The sequence below is a fragment of the Labeo rohita genome, chromosome 14 (genome assembly GCF_022985175.1).
Source record: "Labeo rohita strain BAU-BD-2019 chromosome 14, IGBB_LRoh.1.0, whole genome shotgun sequence".
NCBI classification, from domain to species: domain Eukaryota; kingdom Metazoa; phylum Chordata; class Actinopteri; order Cypriniformes; family Cyprinidae; genus Labeo; species Labeo rohita.
Window position 1 is genome coordinate 21,248,219 of NC_066882.1, and position 26,939 is coordinate 21,275,157.

Here is a 26,939-nt window from a genome sequence, read left to right on the forward strand (position 1 = left end):
TGATGGGAAAGTGCAAAAAGGTAGAATGAAAACACAAGAAGGAATTGCACAAAACTAACACACACACAGGGTAAAAACTGCAACTGAACCACTGTATGAAAAACAACATACTTTAATTTGGGAAAACAAACAAACAAACAAAAAACACAATTAAAGAAAAAAATATGGGGGCACATTTTGTTCCTCAAATGTTTGAAATGTCTCATCAGGCTTTTGGCACCGAACGGGGGGGTCGCCGTCACTGTAGTGAAGCGTTCCTAACCCGCTCTGCCTCGCAGGGTGACCTGAGTATCAGCACAGTGCTTGTTTTTCTTCATCCAATCACATTTTTCTAAATGCAGTCCAAAATGTCCACTTTCAGCAGTTTCAGCAGTTCAAAAGGTCTGATTTTTAAAACACTTAATTGGACGTCACAAACTTCTTTATATCACTCTGGATGACACTGAGCCTTTTTATTGTTGGATTTTTGCCTGCAAAACAGACTTAGCATCCAACGTAAGTGTTTTCTGAGTCACTATTATTGCACTGCAATGTCTGAGCATGAAAACGCTTACTGGAAGTTTGCATTATGAGAGGTTTCAGACATTTGGAAGACGAGATCAAAAGGTTGCAGGTTGGAGGGGAGGATGAGGATAAGGGTAGGACGTAAAGTTGCACAAGTTGCATCATGTGCTCAAAGCAATTCGTTCTTTAAGTAAGGCCTCAAACATATCAATAGATAAAGTGACAGACGTGTGCTTATCCATTTTATATTGTGAGAATTTTGAGAACAATGTCAGTTAAACCAATGGATTTTGGATGAGAACACACAATGCAACAATGCAGCACTTACAATACAAACATGACGTTCATTTAGACAAAAATACAACATATTATTTAAACAAAAAAATCAATTAAAGACAAAACCAATGGTGTAAACCCTTTCAAAGACTGCAGTTGTAGAACTGGTAGTGGTTGACCTACATTAAGGTGTAGTCGGTACCTCTCACATATTTGGGCGTCTCCCATTTTAGTGAAAAGATGATCCATAGTGCAGTAGTATTAAGCCTCAAACATACTCTAAGCAAACCGCAGCATTGTTAAATATGTGAAATTCAAGGTGTAAAATGCATACTCATCACTTCTGCATGGGCCACTCTAGTGGTGAGTTATATTTCAAGTCAACTACTGTCAAGCAAGTTAAACTTAGTCAAACTGTTGATGTGTTTATAGCTAGTTATCTAAAATATAACCCATCAGGTTTCATAACGGGCTGGGGCTAGGCATGGTGTTTTTGGTGTTCTTGCATAGAGTATGTTTCTGGCCCTAATGTCATTCACAGAGGTGGTTACTACTGCTTAAAATAAGAAAATGTAAGGTTTGCATGAATTGGGATTGAACTAAGGCTCTACAGATTTCTGTCATGTCTATAAAAGCATAAAACCCTAAATGTTCCTGTGAGTTAACACTGAGTTAAAAACAAGGATATAATAACGTATGTCTATTCATAGAATAGCATACCCCTCATTTCAGACACACCCTATTGCCAACACAACAAATGAAACAAACCCTTAAAGTGGCCCTGAGTGCCTTACCGTGGGGAATTAAATCCACTGTCCACAGTCACACTGCTGGAGTCCATACTGTCCAATCGGGTAGAATGGACTGATTTTTGGCTGTTGTTGCTCTCACCTTCCTTGGGACTTAGAAAGGTAAGGTTCTTCTCAAACTTGCGCTGCAAATCACGCTCTTTCTCCCGTTCCAGCAGCCATTGCATTGTCCCTCCTTCTTCTAGAACTTTCTCCTCCACCCGGTTCTTATGACTAGTCTCCTCAGAGTCATCATCCGACACGTTGTAATAGTCGAAGGTGGTTTCTGCGCACGAAGCCTGCTCCTGAGCCGAGGATGGTGGCACGGTCAGTGGTAGAGGTGAATCAAAATGCTCCTGAGTCTCCAGGACCTCTGTCGACTTGGTGTGAGGGGACTTACCTATCGTACCTGGCCTTGAGAAGCTGCTCTCCACATAGTCGGGAGGTTTAAACAAAGTCTCTTGGCTGTAAACCTCTGGCATTTTGTCCAAGTCACCTGAGTCGGGATTGAGTTGGTGCAACAATCGTCCGTTGGGGAGATGCTCGGGAGTTTGGCTCGTTGACGCTATAGAAATACTACCTTGTCCCTTTGCTGTCTCCTCTTTATATTCTATAGGGTGAGGTGGCGTAAGATGAGGGGTCAGTCGGTCCGAGGAGATCCCCTTCCAGACGCTATCCGTAAAGTCATGGCTGGGTTTTGCAAGAGAAGGTGGGGCAGAGAGAGAGACTTCATTTGCTGCAGTGCACTGGAAATAGTCATCTACTGGCGTTTTGGGAGAGCAAGACTTCAGGTCATTGTAAGCGGGAAGACTATCCCTGCTTTTACTCTTCTCCAGCGTCCGGTAAAGCACAGCATCCTCTGAGGACCCTCTTCCAACATCAGGCACACAAACGTCAGAGTGTAATCTAGCAGCAGAGAGCATGATGCGGGAGTAGTGGGTCGCCTGCGCAGATGCCCTCAAAGTACCATCGTCAGTGTAGTACCGACTCCTGTCATCGGGACTGCACTCAAAGTCCTCAGGGCCAGCTAAGTATGCACCACCAAGTGGTCCCTTGGAGTTGTCCATGGACCGTGACCTTTCTTTGGCCTTGTCCGACCTCTCATTTCGTGACTTTCTCTCTTGCGTATGACTATGACTTCGGTGGACTTTGGAATGTGACTGTGCCCTAGAAGGTTCTGGGAATGGCATTTCTGTCCTCCGCTTTGCCAGTTCCCCAGAAACATCCCACTCGGGAGCGGTGGTAAAGTGAGACTCCACAATATTAGGGTTGCTGTGAACCATATACTTCCCCCTATTCCGCTCCATGGACATCATGGTTTCGCGCGGGGAACGTACCAACGAGGAGCTGAAGAATCTGTAATCCCGATCATAGGATATGTCCAGATTGGATCCTTCAGATGGATCCCCCCTGGATGCACGTGTTTTGCTGTGGGAACGCGAGGCCTTGCCCTGCTGGGCCTTCCGATGGCTGCGGCTCCTCTTGCTGCGGGCGCTCTGCTGAGCCGAAGAGTTCGCTTTGTTCCGCTGCGCCTTCTCCTCCTCTAACCGCTTCATTACGGCTGTGTGGCGAGCCAGGTTCTCCACCGTGAGATCTGGGTTGATCCGACGGATGATCTCCATCTCCACCTCTCTAGGAACAGTACTGGGTGTCTCCTCGTCCCGCAATGGCCACTCCTCAGGTGGGAACTGGGCTGAAAACGTGGCTAGATGTTTCGTCTTGTCCTTCTTGAAGCTCAACCTGAACAGCTTCAGGCCGAACTTCTTTGACTGCTTCTCCCCACTGCTGCTGCTTCCGTCTTTGTGTTTACTGTTTGTCTCGGTTTTAAACGGAAAACTAAGCGAGCTCTTGCTCTTCTCTGATGGCTGCTGAGGGGGCGGAGACACAGGAGAAGACTCTTTATGCTCCTTAGACCTTCTCTGTAAAGTTGAGGTATGCGTACTAGGGATATCCTCCCGGTAGCTGTTGTTGTAGGAGTCACTGTGGTTCTTGTGGTGAGGTCTTTCCCGGACACATCCAGATGTGGAGGGTGTCATGGTACTCGAGTGAGGAGAGGTACACGGCTGTTGCTGCTGCTGCTGCTGCTGCTGCATTCGCTCCGGTATCCTCTCGTCCAGGTGGTACCACTTGCTGTTAGTCCTAATGAGGGAAGGCGTGATGAAATATGTCTGCTGGGTAACAATGAAATAACCCTCTGGGGTGGGGTAGATCTTCCGCTCTCGGACCAGCATGTTGAGCGTGTGCCGCAGAATCTCCATACTTGGAGTGGGGACGCCTACAGGATAGAAAAAGAGACAGAAGACAATTAGATCCTCTTGACATCAACAATATCCATATTATAGTGATTCCACAATCTTAATATGATTGTACACAAGCTGCATTTGTACATGATGACAATATTAAAGGGATAGTTCACCCAAAAATGAAAATTCTGTCATTAATTAGGTTAGGTTGTTACGAACCCGTAAAACCTTCGTTCATCTTCGAAATACAAATTAAGATATTTTTGATGAACTCCGAGAGCATTCTGACACTGCATAGACAGCAATGCAACTACTACGTTCAAGGCCCAGAAAGGTAGTAAGGACAATAACAACTCTTGTAGCTTCTAGTAGCTTCATAAAATTATGGTTGAGCCAGTGATGTCACATGGACTAGTTTATCGATGTCCTTACTACCTTTCTGGGCCTTGAATGTGATAGATCTGTTGCTGTCCATGCAGGGTCAGAAAACTCTCGGATTTCATTAAAAATATCTCAATATGTTTTCAAAGTTTTCAGACTTATGGGTTTGGAACGACACAAGAGTAAATTAATGACAGAATTTGTCATTAAATCCAAGCACTTGCAATTCTTCCATTCATAACAACATTTAATGTGCACTATTCATTGGTTGCCTTCATGTCATCCACTCAAATTGACCAATATAACACATCAGAGCGTTTATATCTGCATATAAGCTGAGAGCATAAAAACAGTCTTGCATTAAATTCCCACATTCCCATTCTGTCCCTATATGTATGGACGTGTTTAATACAGCATACAGACACGGCACAGTGGTGGCTGCCCTCCCTGCCTGGTTGACTGGTTTCACAGCTTTGCTCCTCTGCTGGCATTACTCCCCGTTACATCATGGAGTTCTTAAAGCCAGCCTAGTGTGACGCAATACACCCCCCTTCCCCCACTGCAGTTAAAATGCAGCAGGCAACACCCCAGTCAAACATCCATGTTTTGGGGGGGGAGATTGTACAGTATATGTCTATGTCTGTAGTCCAAATAGAGATATTAGAGAGGTGAGTGCATTTGTGATGTCACAGGGAAACACTCTGAGTATTTTTGTCCACTCCTGAACTCTTTTCAGTACAGAATCCTCAACATGTGTCAAAATATAAAGTTAAAAAGTTGTTTGATCGCTGTATCGCTTCGGCTTTGTCATTTATATCTGTAGTCCAGAGCACTGCTATAAGTCGACGCTGAGGTGGAGAAGGGTTGCCTGTACTTACATCATAGTTGCTGCTTAGTTTCCCTGTCAATGAGGTGCAATCCTAATTCAACCTTACAAACACACACACGCACACACTTAAACGACTGTCTAATCCAATCGAGAACAACAGACTTTCACTTACTGCACAAATTCACTTTGGTTCTAAAGATTTACAGCTGTTGAGTTGAGAAGGTCGTCTCAACAAGATCTTCTTGACAGATTTGTTACATTTAAACGACTACTGAGCGTGTTTGCAAGTTTGGACACACCTATTCCTTCTGTTTTTAATTAATAAAATATTTTTCAAAAATATAAAATAAAACAAATGTAAGCATTGAATGGGATGGGAACATGAGCCTTGCTGGACTTGAACTTGGGTCTCCAATGAGCATAACCAGCAGACATTTTTGTATTAAGCTGGTACAAAAAGGCGTCTCAACATGCAGACAAATGTTCATTCTTTCTAACCCACAACTGAGAAACATTTCAGAGAGTTTTATAAAAATAATAATTCATCACTAGCTAAGTCTAACCTAAGACACCGTCTAATCCTAGAATCTCCATTAACTAACCACTGACCATTTTTCTTTCATTGAGTGGTGCTCCTGCAAAGAAAAGATAAAAAACTAAACAACTATTTCATTTATTTCTCTTTTAGATTACACAGAAAAAACATCAGAAATTGAGCCTGTGTTGCTGTGTTCAATCTCAATGTTTTGCTTTTAGATGTCAGAAAAGGGTGTTTTTTCTCCAAACAAACAGACTTTGACCTCAACTTTGACCTCAAAATGAGGAACTCAGCAATAATAATGCAATTCTGTGTGCCTCACCAAAATATAGGCTTATTTTTACAACAGGATCCATGCAACATCCTTAGGATCTTTCTCCAAAATAAACACCAATGGATTTGCACCTGAGCCAAAAGATAAACGTCATGGGGGGGATTTTCTATCTTGCAATACTTGCAGCGAGATGAACTGCTACATGACTCATATGAAAATGTGCTCTGTGGAACAACATATTACATTTCAATGATGCCTGTACGCTTTATTTTTACAGTCAACACACCCCTATGAGTCTTTCTCCAACAGACTTTTATCTGTCTAACAGAACAAAACTATCCCCATATGACACTGGCATAACTACATGTACATGTATTACTTTGCCAGATGCTTTTATCTAAAGTGACTTACAACAGTTCAAGGTAACCTTACAAACCGAATTAAACTATAAACCAACTGAAACACAGACTCTGACCTGCCTTCTTGATTCTCGTCCAAATGGAGAGGTTACGATCCAGGTGTGCAAATGTACAGTTTTGTGTGCAGAGCATGAGCTGAAAGGATGAGGTCATGATTCTATAGCAACCTCAGCATTCGCTACTGATTCTATAGCAACCTCATTGCCTCGCAACATAAGGGACACAGAGCTCATTATGACTCAGCATCTGCTGCATCTCTTTAGCTTACTCTCACATGATATAATCAACATCACACCACTGAGATGCTGAATCTGACAAATCTGTTTGGCACAAAAAACACGACTGACGTGTAATGAAACAATTAGGCTGTGCCAATACAATTTGGGCTAGGCAATATACTGAATAAACCACAATATATTTGCTAAGATTTTTCTAGATATGTCAAATCAAGGGTGACATATCATGAAAATCTATTTTTTTTGTATGTTTAAGTGCTATAAGCGTGTTCATCTATCAACCCAGAAAATGTGAAAAAGGACAACACAGTAACTTTGTTTTGGTAAGCTTAACATGTGATTTCTTTCCCAGCTGTCTATGTGCATAGACATAACCGACTGTTTTTGTAACTCCTGTGTTTTTAACATAAACTTGTGTGTATTTGACAGTTTAAGCGCAATTAGACATGAAAGAGAACTTAGTTTAGTACTCACATGTTGTGTGACAGCTTTCTGTGCATGTGCTTCGGATGTACGCGCTCAAAAAAATCGTGCATCAGAAGTTTAAACTAATATGGCTTCAAAATGCATGATTTTAGCAATAGACATCATATTCAAAACCAAAAAGATGTCTTTTGAGAGTATCTGAGGTATAAGGTAATGGCACAGCCTTATTTTGGAAAAGGGGGCAGGGAGCAGCAGCTCATTTGCATTTAAAGAGACATGCACGACAACAGTGTGTCCAGTGTGTCTGTCTATCCAGTGTTTCCCCTGCAACTATTTTAGGGGGCCGCCCTTTCATTAAACAAACTAAATGGTCTTATGTTATTTATCTTATTTACACAACGGCATGTCATTTCTGTCTCTACATGGACGCGCGTCTATAATTTCTCCATTCATAAAAATGGATTTACTCTATAGCATGGAATGCCACGGAATTCATAAATTTTTAGATGAATAAATCAAAATTGGGTCTGTTACTTAATTCAAATCGCGATATGGAGTAATGTCTGTGAATATGAAAATGCAAAATACGGTTTAGATATGAATCCTGCGTGTTCCGCTTGGCTCTGTTTGTATGAATTGTTGAAACAAGGTTTTGTTTACTACAAAAACTGAAGCACACGTGAGGCTTGCAGTGGTTTTCGGCCTCTGCGTCTCATTGTATGACAACATGAACACATGAACTTCATCTCCAGAGCTGCTGTGAGTGTCATTTCATGTGAATTTTACCATTTCATTTGAGAAAACTAGCATCATATCATACTGTATACACACAGAAACTTCACGGCAACCTGTCAAAATAAAAGTACAGTTTAACATGTAAAAGAAATATATTACTCTTGTATTACTTTTGTACAGTATAATGTACGTCTTTATATATTTCTATTTCTGGCCAATTTAAATAAAACAATTAAATGATAAAAATAAATATTACAACCAGATTAACCACTTAATTTTAGAAAAATTCTACAATTATTATTAAAACTTTTTTGACAGAATATTCACACAAAATTTCTTCCATGTATTAATTTTAACAGTAAACCTGTTTGTTTGCCCAAAAAATAAAAGGGTTCAATTTTCAGTGATTAAAAATAAATAAATGTTTAATGCCTTCATTTGATTATCAGAAAAATTAAAACACAAAAATGTCTGGAAAAAAAAAAGAAAAAAAAGTAGGGCCCTATTGTTCAAAATGCTGAAATTGAGAGTTTTGGACTCTTTTTTTTCACTGAAATAAATGTTTTTGTTATTATACAGAGAGTAAAGTACCAAAAAAAACAAAAAAACCCCAGCATTTTAAAACAAAAAAGGAAAAAAAGTATACTTGTGTGTACTTTAACTTTGTACTTTGACTCACTTTAAGTCTACTCCTTCACTATGAATGTGTGTACTGTTAACATTGTTACAACCACATCCTCTGAGAAAATATTCAAACACATTTTCCCCCATAATCCAGTCACTACTTTCAGCAAAACATCATTATCCTGTTCTGTGTTTCTGCAAAATAGCATATAACAACGGATGTTAAACTTTCCGTATCACTGCTGTGACCACAACGCTCCAAATAGAGACTTTACCCAGACGTTCCAGGATATGGCTATTATCATGTGCAAATAGCTGTGTAAATGGTTACAATTGGTGTTACTGGCAAAAACTGAAAAAACTAAAATCACTGAACCATTCTAAAACAAATTCAGCCCGTAAAACTTACAAATGCTTGGAGCAAGAAAGATTAAAGAAAAAAGATGCAAAGCGCTAACTGTAGCATATTTTAGGATTTTTGTGATCTTTTTTGTATTGTGACATTTTCTGTGATGCCATTGAAGGATGTTACCTGGGAAGCATGTTGCTAGGTGTTCGATGAGAGTCTCTTGCGTGACAGTCTTACGGGCGGAGTTCATGGCAGAAATGGCCAGGCACAGGATTTCTCCCAGTGGGATGAACTGGGATTGGCTGATGGGAGACATGCTGATGGGAGACACATCACCTGTAAAGGACAAAGATCAAAAGTCAAAGATTCGCTCAGTGTGGCAGAGGTCAAAGGTTAAAAGTTTACGGTGGTGGCATTAATACAGAACAGGCATCACGACTTTCTAGAGGAACTGATCAAAAGTTATAACACACACAATACACAAGTAATAAAACATTAATGGCCTAATATTTCACCATTTTGAAATGATAATGCTCTAAAAATCAACCAAAAAAAAGATACTACTATGGATGCACAGGTAGCAAAGTGCTGGCACAAAACAATAAGTCAATAATTCTTGTCATGGTATGGTATTTTATAAAAATGACCCTGATTTCTAATACTGTGTTGATACCTGAATAATCCACAGATGTGTTTTTTTTTTTTTTTTTTTGATTGTTTTAGTGATAGTTGTTCATGAGTCACTTGTTTGTCCTGAACAGTTAAACTGGCCGCTGTTCTTCAGAAAAAAATCCTTCAGGTCCCACAAATTCTTTGTTTTTTTTTAGCTTTTTTGTGTATTTTAACCCTTTCCAACAATGACTGTATGATTTTGAGATCTATCTTTTCACACTGAGGACAACTGAGGGACTCATATGCAACTATTACAGAAGGTTCAAATGCTCACTGATGCTCCAGAAGGTAACACAATGCAGTAACAGCCGGAATGGTCTTCTGGGAAACATGTAAGTATCTTCTGTAGCTTCTGAAGGGCAATACTAAACAAAACATCTTCATTCTGTTCAAAAGTTTACACCCCTAGCTCTTAATGCATCAGTGAGTGTTTGAACCTTCTCTAATTGTTGCATATGAGTCCCTCAGCTGTCCTCAGTGTGAAAAGATGAATCGCACAATTGGACAGTGATTGCTGGAAAGTGTTCAAATGCACAAAAATGCTGAAAAACCAAAGAATTTGTGGGACCTGAAGGATTTTTCTGAAGAACAGCGGCCAGTTTAACTGTTCAGGACAAACAAGTGACTCATGAACAACTATCACTAAACATAAACAAAGTATATGTAAACTTTTAAAAGGAGTCATTTTTATAAATTCAACTATTGTTTTCTTTTGTGGACTATATGTAAATGTCTTTTATGTGAAATATCTTATTCAGGTCAGTACTAAATAAAAAATAACATGCATTTTGTATGATCCCTCTTATTTTGGTAAAATAATTTACATTTGGTGTATGTAAACTTTTGACCTCAACTGTATAACAGCATTATATTGGTCACAGTTATCAGCAGTAGCTGGGTTTCCATTCAAAGTTGCGAATTTAACTTATGCGCAAAATTGGAATATCGCATAAAACATTTAAGCGCCGTTTCCATCCAACATTTCAAAGAGAACAATATTGTCACTCCCTGATAAACTGACACTTCACATCACTAAGAAAAGTAGAAGCCACTGAATATAATACAAACAAACAGTCTGCTGGTTAGTCAGGTTATGCCATGCTATATCGCAAAGTCACATGACTTTTTTAATGCGCATAGAGGAATTTATTCAGTAAATGCCATTTCCATCTCCCATTATTCACATGAAACCTTTTTCGTGCAAGTCAAAAACCACCTCAAGCGAGCATAAAAACTTTGTTGTAAAATAACTTAATTTTCATCACTTGTTTTTGATGCGATACTTCAAAATGCCCATAAAACCATAGCTATTGAGATCTGAAAAACCCTTATCAGTTGACCCCTACAATACACTCCCAAAACCGCACCTTGGCAAGGAACTGCAATAAAAAAACACTTTCCAACAACATTTTAATCTTCAGTCTGTTTTTGAAAAGCTTTGCAGCAGAAATGACAGAACCCACCTTTAGCCTACTGAGATTAAATCTTTGCCCTTGAAACAACTCTCTCATCCTTAACTACCAAATTAACATTTGCTCTCCGGACCGACCCACATTCTGTACTACTCAAAGACCTCTTTCAAAAATAGCCCAGAACATCTGGTGCTGGACTCTCCAGTACAGATCCTGGAAGAGACACCCGGAGGAGGCAACACTCCCAGCCAGCAGGCCTTGGCACCTGGGTAAGTAGCTCAGCATGGATCCCTGGCTCTTAGGATCCAAATCGGGCTTATCAGCCGTGCAAAGCGAGGACAGAAACATACTGGTAATGCACCTTCCTGGCTGGTGAAGAACAAGTAAGCTGATTAGGACAAAACATATGTGAGGAGTGCACAAAGTGAACTAGTGTCCACGTGGAGGTGGAACACAACAATCAAACACACTCAGGGTGGTCAGACTGATAAAGATGAAACGCTGACCTCAGATCTGTTCGATGTAGGTTATCAGGGATGACAGATGCAGGAATCTGATCGGAGATGAACATCAAAGGTTATGTTGCTTCTAGCTGAGACATGAGGTATAGATATGCATAGGTGTCCCATTTACAGTCTGGCCTGTTGCCATTACTTGAACAATGTTTAGGAGGTTGTCAAACCTGCCTAAAAAGCCAGGTGTACAAGTAACACAAGATTAACAGGACACTGAACAATTATAGTGAGCAGTTTGTGCTCAAAGGTGATCCCAGCACAAACATATGTACAATTAAGAATATCCTTGAGTATGAGGTCAGCTGACAAATGTGACCCAGGACCACAAAACCAGTCATAAGTAGCATGAGTACATTTGTAGCAAAAGCCAACAATACACTGTATGGGTCAAAATTATAGATTTTTCTTTTAAGGCAAAAATCATTAGGATTTTAAGTAAAGATCATGTTCCGTGAAGATATTTTGTAAAATTTCAGCCAAACACTGTCCTACGCCAACCTAACAAATCATACATCAATGGAAAGCTTATTTATTCAGCTTTCAGATGACGGGTGAATAACCTTACAATTTACAGACTGCTTACGGCGTACAAACATGCCAGTCGCTGGCCGAAACTTGCTTAACCCACCTAGAAACAAAGTCATGCTACAGGGAAGAACTAATCAAATAGATTTGTCAAGGCTTGCTAGGTTAGTTGCAATAAATATTTGATAGTTTTGAGGCACGTAGTAGCAATTAAATGAAACATCCATGAATATTACATTCTGCCTTATAATATGAATTTCTGTCCATCTAAAAGCTATAAAGTAGAGCTTCAAAATAATTAGTTGTGATTAACTGATTCAAAATAAAAGTTTATGTTTGCATACTATATGTGTATGTGTACTGTGTATATTTATTATGTGCGCACACATATGTATATATTTAAAAAAATATTTGTATGTAAACACTTGAATATCATTTATATTATATATAAATATTTTACATATTTTTCCTTAATATATACATGTATGTGCGTGTATTTATATATACATAATAAATATGCATTTTGAATCAATTAATTGCGACTAGTGCTGGGCAATGATTAATCACGATTAATCGCATCCAAAATAAAAGTTTTTGCTTATATAATATATGTGGGTGTGTACTGTGTATATTTATTATGTTTATATAAAGACACACCCATAAAGTATATATTTATATATACTGGGTCCAGGTAGGGTGCGTCGAGGGAACGAGCGCCGCCAAAAAGACGAGCTGCCAGACCCGCGGTCTGGATGTGAACCAGGACGCCGGGCCGTTTAATCTCCAGAAGTGCCGTGGTGCAGAGTGGACGATGCCACCAGAAGAAGCCGCGGGACCTCAGCGGGGAGCGAGTGCGGCCGCCGGACTCTGCCCCTTACCCTTCCCTTTCAAACACTGCCCCTCCTTCACGGAACCCCCCTGCACGCTGAGGACACCAGATCCCCTATTTATTTTGTACACTTTTATTTTCCCCGTTTTGGACATTTTTGTTTATTTTATGTTCAATAAAAGCTTCTCCGAGGCCTGACGTCACGCCCACTGTTTCTGTTGTTGTTCTTTTCCCGCCACAAAATATACATGCATATGTGTGTATTTATATATACACATGATAAATATACACAGTACACACACATATATTATGTACACAAAAACTTTTATTGCGATTAATCGTTGCCCAGCACTAATCGCGACTATTCATTTTGCAGCTCTACAATAAAGTACCAATTTCCAAATGTAGAAAAAACATTCTCACATGCCCTTATTTCTAGGACGTTTTCTAAGTCACCACTGCTGTGAAATGATCTAAACTAGTAACTAAAGTTAACTAAAACTATTTTCATTACTTGAAATAAACTGAACTTTAACTTAATAAAATATTTTAAAAGCTAAAGCTGAAACAAAGAATAATAAACTATACAAACATATTTACAAAAACATAAAATTACTAAAACTTTAAAATTAAAACAAAAAAAATCTAATAAAAAAATATATAACTAAATGAAACTCAGAAAACCTTGGGTATAATAAATTTATAAATAATAACTGTTCATGAACTATTTTTGCTATTTTTTGTTCGATCCCAATACATTAATTATTAATCTCAATTTAATTTAAGAGTATTTAAAGGTAAATGTATAGGCAACTTTATTTCTAATAAAGCATTTCAAAATTTAGCTATTGCATTAAAGGAGTAGTTCACTTCTGAATTAAAATTTCCTGATAATTTACTCACCCTCATATCATCCAAGATGTTCATGTCTTTCTTTCTGGAGTTGAAAAGAAATGAAGGTTTTTAAGGAAAACATTTCAATTTTTTTCTCCATATAGTGAACTTCAATCGGGATCAATGGGTTGAAGGTCCAAAAGTTGCAGTTCCAACGCAGCTTCAAAGGGCTCCACATGATCCCAGCCGAGTAATAAGGGTCTTGACTAGCGAAACAATCAGTCATTTTCTAAAAATAATACAAATTTAAATATATTTTGACCAAAAATACTCGACGTAGCGCATTATGTAGTCATGTTAGAAAGGACACACCTGGAATGTTTTCCTCAAAAACCTTAATTTCTTTTTGACTGAAGAAAGAAAGACATGAACATCTTGGATGTCACGGGGGTGAAAAAATTATCAGGAAATTTTAATTCAGAAGTGAACAAATCCTTTAATGTTAACAAATACTGTATCACACATTTCAGATAAATCCCACCCTAAAAGCACAAAAACAAAAAACCAAAACAGTACTCACTTTGCATGCTGGTTAAAAAAACAAACTCTTCCTGTATAAGTGGAAAGTACTTGGTCAGAATAAGCTCCAAAGTGGACCATACTTTGACTAACAAGCAAATGACAAGAAACCGAGAAAATATATAAACAAATACATTTTTAAGCAAAAGTTGCTTAGCTAAGCACTATAACTAGGCTTAAACTTCCAGATCATGGATACATTCCAGTCATATAATGTTGTTTCCTCATCCTCACCGGTGTAAGACTCTCCTAGACCACCTCTCCTCACAGACACTGACATCACTGTTTTCCCTTCTCCTTCCAGGAAAGAGCTCCAACCGCCCGACTGGGACTGCGGTCCTGCGGACCAGTCACTCGTGACCACAGACACTGTATAGTAAACACGCTGCAGTCCAAACACACTTCACCAGCGGTCAGAGCGATTTCTCACAGTTCATCACTACAATACATCTCGCACAGAACTCCTCAACTAGAAAACCTTATCTGCACTGGTGAAGGGAAAAAAAAACAAAACAGAAAAGTAAAGGGGACACATAAATCTTATCGGGGTGGATGACGCACTTGTTTTGATTTGCAAATCAACTGATTTGCTAAAACGCAGGTAAGAGGGAATTACAGGGATAGTTCACTCAAAAATGAAAATTTTGTCATTAATTACTCAACCTTTATGTTGTTCCAAACCCGTAAGACCTTCGTTATATTTGCTGAAATGCAAGAGCTTTCTGGTCCTGCATAGACAGCAATGCAGCTGACACATTCAAGGTCCATAAAGGTAGTAAGGACATTGATAAAATAGTCCATGTTACAGTTCAACCGTAATTTTATGAAGCTACAAGAATACTTTTTGTGCACAAAGAATACAGAATTACTTAATTCAAGAGTTTTATCCTAATTAAATTATTCTAATTTGTGTTCTTACGGGTTTGGAACAACTTGAGGGTGAGTAATTAATGACAGAATTTTCATTTTTGGGTGATTGGGTGAACTATCCCTTTAAGCAATGCTTGCCATAGAACACACTACAAACTAGATTTAAAATTAAAACAAATGCTTTATTGAGTCACTTCCATAAATAAAGCTCCCATTAAGATTCTAAGGAAAAAGGCAAGAATGAGCCAATTCTTCAAACTATCTTTGCGTTTTTCCTCACCACACAAGTTTACATTGGCGTAAACGCTGTTTTCAGATCAAGCTAGGTCTTATTCCAGAAAAATTGGTTTTGTTACACAATAGATGCAGTGTAAGAGAACAAAGGGGAGGAGCTGCTCTCTGCTTCCTAAGTGAGCTTTGATGTCTCTGATGGTCCATGCGTGTTGTGATGGTGGTGATAGCATTCAACAGCAGGATGCGACCAGGTTTCTGCATTACAATGAGGCCTGAAACTCAAACGTCGGCATTGAACTGTCATGGACTAAGACTAGCGGCTAAAAGAAACTACTGAAAAAAAAAAATTGACCAACAAATATACTCAACTTAGGCACACAAAATATAGTTCCTTTAACTCACTTGCAGCTCAGTGTGTCATATATCAATTCAGAGGGTTAATTTAGAGATTTAAAGCAGTTCATTAGGACCTGAGCACTATTGCTCAGTTTCTTCTTCTTCTCCAAAATACGCATTTGAGGGCCTAAATATGCTTGAAAACTCTTCAAACTTTGCACCAGTCAAATCTGATGTGGGTTTCAGATAGTTCGGATAGTTCCACCTATAAAATTTCAACTAAGTGTCCCTCTAGCTTTGTTTCACATACATGTACGAAATTCAGTAGACACATGTAACACACCAATACTTACAAAAAAGTTCCCCGGTACGAAGTCCGAAACCCAACAGGAAGTCTGTTATTTTGAACTTTCTCTGCATGTTTTGTGCCATTTCAGGCATTGTATTTAAACAAACTCCTAGAGATTTACACATATCAACACCAAATTTGGTCAGTCTAATCTAAAGCCCTTTGTGACGTTAAATTGTGAAGATCTTGAGTTTTTGTCAAGGGCGTGTCTGTGGCGGCCTGACAAACTTTGATGTTTCACCATGAAACAGGTAGTTGTCATAACTCAGGCATACAATGTCCAATCTGCCACAAACTTCACGTTTGATAAGAGTCCTGTCCTGAAAACAAGCCCATGCCCATATTCAGTTATAGTCATAGCGCCACCTGCTGGCAACAGGAAGTGAACTCCTCCTAGAGATTTAATGACATCAACACTATATTTGGTCAGTCTAATCTAAAGGCCTTTGCGATGTTTAATTGCGAAGATCTTGAGTTTTCGTTAAAGGGCGTGTCTATGGCGGCCTGGCAAAGTTCGATGGGAATAGAAGTTGTTGTAATGTTGTGGCCATACAATGTCAATCTGTCCCAAACTTTACATGTTCGATAAGAGTCCTGGCTTGAACACATTTAAAGGCCAACATCCTATAATAATCATAGTGCCACCTGCTGGCAACAGGAAATGACTTGTTTTACACTAACTTAAACATGCAATGTCCAATCTGCACCAAACTTCACGTTTTACAAGAGTCCTGGCCTGAAGACATCTAAAGACCAATAATCAGTTATAATCAAAGCGCCACCTGTTGACAACAGGGTATGTCATGTCTTACACCAACGCAAACATACCATGTTCAATATGCGCCGAACTTCATATGTTTGATAAAAGCCCTGGCCTGAACACATCTACATGCCAACATTCAGTTATAGCCATAGCGGCACCAGCTGGTAGCAGGATGTTTGGCACATATAAGTGACTTTGACATATTCTCCCTATATTTACCACTTTAAATGCATACTGCCCACCATTCGCTACTTTCCTAAAGCCGCCCGGTGGCGGTGAGCCTGGGTGCGAGGGCCTTTTCAACATTACTTGCAGCTTTAATCTGGGTTTGTTTTCCTGCCCAGCTCCTCAGATAAGTATGTCCACTTTTGCATACATGCATTATAATCACATAGGACATTATATATCATTTAGCGTAATATATCATCACAAAATGTTAACTACATTATCGCCCAACTTTTCTGCTTAATATGTCTGAGGCATAAAGATTTTAAGGGAATAGTTCACTCAAAAATCAAAATTCTGTTATTAATTACTCACCCTCATGTCGATCTAAGACCTTCATTTATCTTCAGAACACAAATTAAGATATTTTTGATGAAATACAAGTGCTTTCTGACCCTGCATAGACAACAATGCAACTGACATGTTTAAGGCCCACAGTGGTTCAACTGTAATGTTATGAAGCTATGAAAATAGCGGGAGGAAAACTAAAATAACGACTTTATTCAACACACATTCAAGAGAGCCTGCAGGGTCAGAAAGCTCTCAGATTTGATCAAAAATATCTTAATTTGTGTTCCAAAGATGAACGAAGGTCTTGTGGATTTGAAACGACATGAGGGTGAGTAATTAATAACAGTATTTTTGATTTTGGGTGAACTATCCCTTTAAGATATTCTAAGCATTAACATCATGCATTAACGTCACTTTTGTGTTAAATGTAGAGAGAAACAATTTTTACAAAAACAAACAATCTTGCATGAGCATAACCATTCAGTACCATGTGATCACTGCACAGTACTTTATAGTAAGGGAAGCCTTAAAAAGCACAAAACAGAAATACTGAATTAAACTTCCAGATGCTCTGGGTGGAAAAGCTTGTCAACTAAACGTGGAAACTTTCACAGTTAGCTGGGAAACCAGGAAGTGACCTCACACACAACAAAGAGCTGTATTATCAGAGGCAAAATGGAAAACATGTGATGTTGCTGTCAGCTTTAACCCCCAGCAGGGAAAGAGGAAGAGAATGGCAGACATTTTCAGACTGTCCTGCTCCATTTGTCCACCCCCACCCCCTTCGAACAGTAGGGCCCAGAGCAGGGGTCTCGCCTGATGGCTGATGGGGGGGAGAAGACAGACACAAGTGCCAAAGGGTTAAAAACATAGTCTTTATCTGACCCCGCCTGCAACAGCTGCATCACAGCCCTGAAATCAGCACATCACACAACACAAGCATGCAAAAAAATAAAGCATGACGTGACACGGAGAGAAAAAGAGGTTGATAGAGAGACAACCATCCTCGAACATGAATGCGTTTGGCTCCGGAGGCATTTTCGCCGTCGGATAATGGAGGAGGAGGTACGCGGAAGACGCGCTCACGCCTGACGCCGCCGTAGTAAACAATCCCCCCACAGCTTGGGCTCTTTGTCCAAACACCTCCCGATCAACCCCACCCCCTCTTTTGTGATTCATTCTGACAACGCCACGGCACGCAGCCTGATTACGGTGCGCAGACGAACGTGCAACGGAAACACAGCCGCGATGAAAGAGAGAAGAAGATCAAGCTCTACCTTGGTTTATTCCGTGCGGCTCCAGCTCCTAAAATCCAAGCAGACTTTGGGATCCTTCCGAGAGCCTTCCACAGACAAATGAGCATTCACTCCAGGGTCTTACCCAGCATGCTCTGGTCCACACAAAGAGAGGGGAGGTGTGACCAATCACATTGGGGCTGAGCTTGCACTTTTTTTTTTTTTTTTTTTTTTGAGGAGGGGGGGTTCTTACAACACTTGCTCACTCCCAGGAATGCCCACTGACACAGTCTAGTGGGCGGCCCTTTCGGAAAATGTTGTTATGGTAACGCATCCCTGTTGTACCTAGTGCATGTTCATCCACGAGAGCCATATTTTCTCTCTTAAGCTTCAGCTTCCATAGATTTTTCCCACATTCTGCTTATTAATAATTAAAGAAATCAGCCTCGCAGTCATTCCGATGCGAAAAAGCACAACTGCATTGTGGAGAAGAAGATCCCTGTTTTTGAGCCACACACAAACACACTGAATGACATCACGCATCCCGAATTCAAACGTCACTTCCATCTTAGGGCAAACGATGAGTGTGTATGGTCACAGTAGCTGTTAATGTGGCGAGGGGGTGTGAGAGGAGGAGCGGGACGGAGAGAGGGGGGGAAGGGGGTTAACGCTGGGAGAGGGGGAGGGGTGTCTCCTAAAGGACACATGGGCGATCACAAAAGGCTCAGGCTTTATTCACAAACACAGAGGATCTGCTGTCTCATGCTGTCGGCCCCTGAAATGAATTCAGGTTCCCAGGGCTGACTGACAGAAAAGTCTATAGAAGGAACCGTTAATCACTTTGTGAATAAGTATCTCACGATAAACCACGGTAAAGCCCTATTTAATGGAAAATGGAAAATGGAAAATAAATGGTGTTTTTTTTTTTTTTAAATAGACTAATTTGTCAATTTGATGGGAAACAACACATAATTTTAAAAGCATTTCAGTGGTTCCTTTTAAGGCAAGTAGCAATATTATTTCTTATAGTTAGGGGTTTGTTCAAATCAGTCAGCCTGAATATCTGCATAATTCCAATTAAACAAAGAAAAGAAATAAGAGAATATAGAAAAAGATTAACAAATAAATATATAAATATAAAAAAAATAATATATATTAATTTGAGCCAAAGTGAACATAAAAAGACCTTTATGATGTAACAATATATTTACAATATAGTTTTTCTATTTGTACACTCAAAAAAAATGCTGGGTTATGTTTTTTTTTAACCCAAATGCTGAATTCAGCTGGGTCATTTTATTGGGTTCTTTTGAATATTTTTACCCAGGTGCTGGGTAGTTTTTCAGAATTTTTAATGAGTTATTAAATATTGGGTTATTTTTTTCTACCCAACCGCTGGGTTGAGCCTGTCTCCAACAATACAACCCAGCTGATGAGTTACAGTCAGAGAGTGGGCTTTTTAAATCCTCTACAGGTTCTCAGCGCTGCTGATTTGGTGCACTTCTTTAGCAAATTAAAGATTTGTATTAGGGCTGTCAAACGATTAATTGCGATTAATCACATACAAAATAAAAGTTTGAGTTTGTCTAATATATGTGTGTGTACTGTGTGTAATTCTTATGTATATATAAATACAAGCACATTCATGTATATATTTAGGAAATATTTACGCATTATTACGCAATATTTAAGTTTATGCATTTATTATAATTTTTATAGAATTTATATTATATACAAATCAAAATATTTTGTACATAACATATTTCTCTTAAATATATACATTCATTTGTGTGTATTCATATATAAATAATAATTACACACAGTACACACACATATTAGGCAAACTCCAACTTTTATTTTGTATCGGATTAATCACGATTAATTGTTTGCCAGCCCTAATACATTTTATTTAATTTATAAAGTCTTTATTGTTCTGTAAATTATATTATTTACCCAATGCAACATACAAGGACAAGATGTCAGTCAGCTAAATGCATCAGCAGCGGTTGTTCGTTGCACATGATGGAAACGCCTTTTGCCTTACATAACATACATTAATTTTATTTGTTACAATACTGAATTTAATTTATTTTGATGTTAAAATATGTTCTCTAATTTCAGTACTTTTTGTTTTTGGGTAGGTTATGGTCAGTCACAGCATCTTTCAACTTCGAGTGAAACACAAGGCGACACACCAGCACAAAAATTAGCGCTATTTTGGTGAAAAGTAATTACAGAGAACGGATGAATACACTTAAATTAAATTTAATAATTTTCTAAAATAATTGTTAAATGAGTTTAATGGTATGTACTATTGTAAACTATGCTGTATTCACCCAAATAAATTCACTTTGTCTTATATTTTTGTCCATGGGTGTTCTTGCTTAATAATAATAATAGCTTAATAATTGCTGTTGCCTCTATAATTCTGTGTGTGAGCCCATTTTAAGCCAGCAATATAATAATTTTTAAACAATAGTTGACTTAAATAAAATAACCCTGCATGTTTGGTAAAAACATTTAACTCAACCAGCTGGGTTAAAGTAACCCAGCATGTGTTCTGTCCAATATTTACCCAGCGCTGGGTTGCCAAATAACCCAAATTGGGTTGTTTTTAACCCAGCACGTACTTTCTCTTCATCAAAGAAACAAAAGTATCAATTTCCGCAAAAATATTAAGCAGCTCAACTGTTTTCAACATTGAAAATAATAGGAACTGTTTAAATCAGCATATTATCATGATGTTTTCATCACAGGAATAAATAACATTTAAAATATAATAAAGCAGAAAACAGCTCTTTTACATTGTAATCATATTTTGCAATATTTAAATTGTTTATTTACACACAACAATGTATTTGTGATCAAATAAATGCAGCCTTGGTGGACACAAGAGACTTCTTTCAAAAACATCAAAAATAGGTTATCAACCACAAATTTTTTAGATTTATTTTTTTGGCATTTTTGCCTTTTATTGGACAGTAGGGAGACAGGAAATGAAGTGGGCGAGAGGGCGACGGGATTGGGAAAGGTTCGCGAGCCAGGACTTGAACACGGGACGCCCCAAGCACAACGGCGCTGCCCAACCCCAAATTTTTTAATAATATATAATACAAAATAAATACACAACTAAATAAATACATAAATTAACACACTGATCTGACGTGAAAGACCCAAGCTTTAGGGAGACCTTAGCAACCCTTGCATCCTGACAGCAACTTTAACACAGGAAAACACTAATCAAATGTTTGACAGAACTTTTTCTTATTTTAAAGATTTAAGAACTTTAAAATCACAATCAACCTACTTTTGCATTGTTTTAGCAGTCTGAAATTCTGATTTAAAATGTTATACTTGCCATAAAACCTAAACCAGAGAAATTGAATCACTTCAGGGGGCTGATATCATATGAACAAGAGTTTTGATAAAAAAATATTCAGAACACAGTACACTTTTCAGGCATTTCAGATACAAATTATACATTTTAGTCCTATATAAATTCAATAATAATGTCTGCGCTGACAAAAACACCATTTAGTATGTTCTTTAAGCCTTTTGGTTTATGGCGACACAGGAAGGGTCCTCATATACCATGTTTATGTTATAGTGCCCGTGTCATTATACACATTATACCAGAACACACACACACAAAGCACATCACAGTTGGCACTGTGGTATTGGATGTCAGGATATCTAACAGATGCCACAACAAATCATCTCATGTCAGTGAAGTGGGACTGTTTTACTAAAACTTCTTTGGATGAGATTACTTCCTGAAGAAAGTCAGATTTTTTTTGGCTGAAATCAACAGATTCAATTAAACCTGTTGAACATCTCCCCAATATATCTGTTCAGAGGAGAAGTGTCATTTTTTTGTATTAAAAATCTCTTGTATCCTATATACACTACCAGTCAAAAGTTTTTGAACAGTAAGATTTTTTATGTTTTTAAATAAGCCTCTTCAGCTCACCAAGCCTGCATTTATTTGATCCAAAGTACAGCAACAACAGTATTTAAACAGTATTTAAAATAAAGTTTTCTATTTAAATATATTTTAAAATGTAATTTATTCTTCTGATTTCAAAGCTACATGTTTAGAATCCAGTTCTGATCCTTCAGAAATCATTTGTATTCTGATTTGCTGCGCAAAAAACATGTATTATTATTATTATTATTATTATATTGAAAACAGCACAAGTAGATTTTTTCAGGTTTCTTTGATGAATAGAAAGTTCAGAAGAACAGAATTTATCTGAAACAGAAATCTCTTGTAACACTATAAATGTCTTATAAATGTCACTTTTGATCAGTTTAAAGCATATTTGCTAAATAAAAGTATTAATTTAATTAATTAATTAAAATGTATTTCCAAAAAAATTATACAGACTTAAAGCTTTTGAATAATGTAGTGTATAATGTTACAAAAGCTTTAGATCTTTCTATTCATCAAAGAACCCTGAAAAAAAAAAAAAAAACTCGACTGCTTTAAATATTGATAATAATGATTTTTTGAGCAGCAAATCAAAATTTTATAATGATTTCTGAAGGATCATGTGACTGGAGTAATGATCCTGAAAATGTAGCTTTGATCACAAAAATAAATTACATTTTAAAATAGATTTAAATAGAAAATAGTTATTTTAAATAGTAAAAATATTTCAACTGTTTTTGCTGTACTCTGGATCAAATAAATGCAGGCTTGGTGAGTAGAAGAGACTTCTTTAAAAAAAACATTACAAATCTTACTGTTCAAAAACTTTTGACTGGTAGTGTAAATGTGCAGAGATAACTATAAATAAGTCAGTCATACATTGATTTGCCCAAAAGGGTAAACAATGTGACAGAAAACATTATTTTTGTATTCAGTTCACCTTGGATTGCTAATACCACCTGAAGAGTAGTTGCTATTACGGTTGTAACACTAGATGGTGGTAACAGAAAGTCAAGGCATGCAAGGTAGTGAAGTTGAAAGCAATTCCTGCCACAGATCTGAGAGAATTCCAATTTTTGGCTACTTCAGTCTCGTGTCTCGTCTCCAGGATGGATCAAAACATCCAAAAGCTGTCAGGCGGCATTTTTCTGCAACTCCACTCAAATTCGTGTGGCAGCATGTTTATGCCCCATGGATCTGCCTGACTTCAATCACGGCACAACCTAAATGAATGAGATGTGAGTCTCTTAGAAAACAGAAGCTCAGACTGTTTGGCACGTCTTCCACAAAAAAAGAGACTAGGTTTCATGGCTCTGCTCAAGGGGAGACATCAAAGAAAACGAATTCTAGCTCAAAATATGACTGCCCTCCACATACCCTCTACAGATCACTACAACGTCTGTGATGCAATTGAAGCTGAAAACATCGAAATCGGCCCTAAGTTTTAAACGTAATACAGAAATCACAGTGACCAAATCATCCAATTGGCAAGTGAAGGTTTTGATATGAATGATTACAGCTCTATTGCCAATACCCCAGAGTGCAGAAGGGGCTTCCGTTAGCTGCTTTGTCATTCAAATCAAACCCATTCACAGACCAAATACTATGGCAACATTAAACAAACAAACTCAAGCAAACAAATAAACTGGTTTGATATTAAAGACCCATGAAGAATGGATTTCAGTCTGTCTGTTGGCTTTGATGACATATATTCTAGTGAATTTGTACACTAGGGTGTTTTCTCATCTGGGAAAACCCTCCAAAAGTATTAATGACTCCTACATCCTACATTATGGAGATTTTCATCTGTCAATCTCAGAATGATAATGTCCCTTCCCTAATATAACCTGCTGAATTTCCCATGCAACCAGTGTAAACAGAAAAACGAAAAAAAAGATGAGAATGTTGTACATTTTATATATGAAATTATATATGAAATTAAGTAAAATAACTCAAGTAAAATACAATTAAAATAAATATTACAAAGTTATTAATACTATTAAAAATTACACTATATATTTTATTTTATAATATTAAATATCATCATAATTTTATATACAAGTGACATACAAGTTTTCATACTTTTTTTCATGCTAAAACTCTCGCTTGCTAGAGCGATACCACTATACTGTTGCGTGACCCTGAGGATATGACACTTGACTCCACCAATGTTGTGCAAACACTAAGACAAGGTGTGTGTACAATTGTGTGAGAAGTGTTTACATTGTCCTCCCACCATTTAAACAAGATCACTGCTTACAAAAAGACACTTTGATATGTTGAAAGGCCATTTCAACCACACAATTTCGAGCCCTACAAGTTTTAGGAGTGTGATTTTAAATAAACTTTACATTAAACACATGGAACACATTTGCAGGCACAAACTGAAGCAAAAATGACTTGATTTTTATATTAGTGCTGTCAAAATTAGCGTGTTAACGCAGTTGGTTATTTTTTACAGTTTAACGGCACTAAAAATATTATTACAGACGTGCACGTTGTAGCCTGTATCATTTCATACTAAAGCGCAAATTAAATTATGAGCATGTGTGTCAGATCCGCAAATAAAGTAATCTTCTTAAAGCAATAGCAGCCAAATAACCTAACAACCCAGCTGCTATGATGTCTGTTAATCAAACAACAAAAGAAAAATGTATAAGTTTTGTTGAAATTTTTTAGGTCTAATAAATATTAAAATTCATAGCTCTCAATTGTACTGTGATGTTGAATGGCTATAGTCAACGGTTATATATTGGGGAAAAAAACTATTTTATGGAGACATCAGTAGTATTGGTTTTAGTGATAAAGAAATATTAAAAATATACTGTCTTTATGTTGTTTCTACATTAATTTGAAGATTGAATGGAAAAATATGGCAATATAAAAGTAGATTTGTGAGCCTCAACCACAAACCCAGTCATTAGGGTCAGTTTTTGGAATTGACATTTATACACCAACTGAAAGCTAAATAAATAAGTTTTCCATTGATGTATGGTTTGTTTGGATAGGACAATATTTGGTCGAGATACAACTATCTGAGGGTGCAAAAAAATCTAAATATTGAGAAAATCACCTTTAAAGTTGTCCAAACTAAGTTCTTAGCAATGCATATTACTAATCACAAATTAAGTCTTGATATATTCATGGTAGGAATTTACTAAATATCTTCATGGAACATAATTTTTACTTAATATCCTAATGATTTTTGGCATAAAAGAAAAATCGATCATTTTGACCCATACAATGTATTTCTGGATATTGCTACAAATATACACCCATGCTACTTATGACTGGTTTTGTGGTCCAGTGTCACATTTAAAAGCTTTAATGTTAAGTGGGATTTAATGTTAAGTGTTAATTTCAGAAAAAATGTGTGATTAGTTTTTTTTTTTTAAATCTATTGACAGCACTAATTTATGTCTTAAGTAACTGTGACGCTTGCTTTTGATTCCAAACTAATCCTGATTCTGTCAAAAGGTTAACTCCTTAAAGTAAACACTGTGAATCATATTATGAGATACTAGTATGACTTGTCTCTTAACCGTAATGCGTAGCTCAGAAAATAACAGCAAGATCAGATTCAGCTCTGATGCCGGACAGAACTGAGGATTTGACTTCTGTCGCTCTACATGCATTTCCAGATTATAAAACGCACTAATCTCTGTGCTAGTGCTCCGTATCTCTGATGACGATTTGGGTCTTTGGTTTATTCTAGTTGTTCCACATATCAAAGAAATACAAAACAAAGCAAGTCAAGTTGTACATACGATATTGCACATTTAAAGGGGTCATCGGATGCCCATTTTTCACAAGTTGATATGAATCTTTAGGGTCTTAATGAAAAGTCTATAATATACTTTGGTTAAAAATTCTCAATGGTTGTGTAAAATCTTGTCTATCCTGTCAAAATGACCTCTGCAAAAATCAACCGATTCTGAGGGATTGTTCCTTTAAATGCAAATGAGCTCTGCTCAGCCCGCCCCTCTCTTCTCTCTGTGGAGTGACGAGCCTGTTTACTTTAGCCGCATTTAGCCGCGTTTAGCCCTAAACTTGCTAACTAGCAAGTACTCACTTCTGCTGTAGGTGAAGCTGAATCACGAATGATTTGCACGAACATAGACGCATTTATGTAGACTGCTTTAACTTTAACTTTATGCTTTAACTGAATGCATTCACATGTAGTATCACAGTATAGTTGCATGTAAGATACTATGTACAGGGCGTTACTATATCCAGATGCATGCTCTGCAGATATGAATGCACAAATGCATCTCACACACACAGCTGCAGCAGGTCTCCATCCATCATTTAACAAATGTTCTCCAGTGTGTTGGAGGGTTAAAAATATATGTTGAAACACACAGGGCAAACCATGCACATGTAACAATGTCTCGAACACGCCACACAAAAAGGGTCCAAAAAGGGTCCAAAAAAGGGTCATTCTGATAATAGTTCACTTAAATATGGAACAAAGTACATGTCAAGCTCCAAAATTACAAAAAAGTATCATAAAATTAGTTCATATGCCATTTCTTAAAAAGTCGTTGTAAGTTACTGTAACGCTGAAAACAAGGACTGAATCACAGAATTCAGTCACAAAAATGGAATTTGCTGTATAATGCGGAATGTCACGGAATTTGTCAAATTTTGGATCAATAAATCAAAAGTTATTTGATTAAGCTGCAAAATACAATTTAAATACAAATCCTGCATGTTC

General features: G+C 37.7%; 1 protein-coding gene across 3 annotated transcripts in view; it reads right to left on the bottom strand.

The window, feature by feature from the left end:
* The window catches only part of stox2b (storkhead box 2b), a 91,840-nt gene that overhangs the window by 6,640 nt on the left and 58,261 nt on the right, over positions 1 to 26,939 (bottom strand). For 2 of the 3 annotated variants that reach the window (XM_051127648.1, XM_051127649.1), the window contains exons 2-3: positions 8,806 to 8,958; positions 1,575 to 3,843 (exon numbers count right to left, since the gene is read on the bottom strand). In XM_051127648.1, the coding sequence (XP_050983605.1) occupies positions 1,575 to 3,843; positions 8,806 to 8,958 (2,422 nt within the window). Of the gene's footprint in view, positions 1 to 1,574; positions 3,844 to 8,805; positions 8,959 to 18,333; positions 18,446 to 26,939 lie in introns of those variants that run through there. The other variant, XM_051127650.1, reaches the window with a different exon arrangement.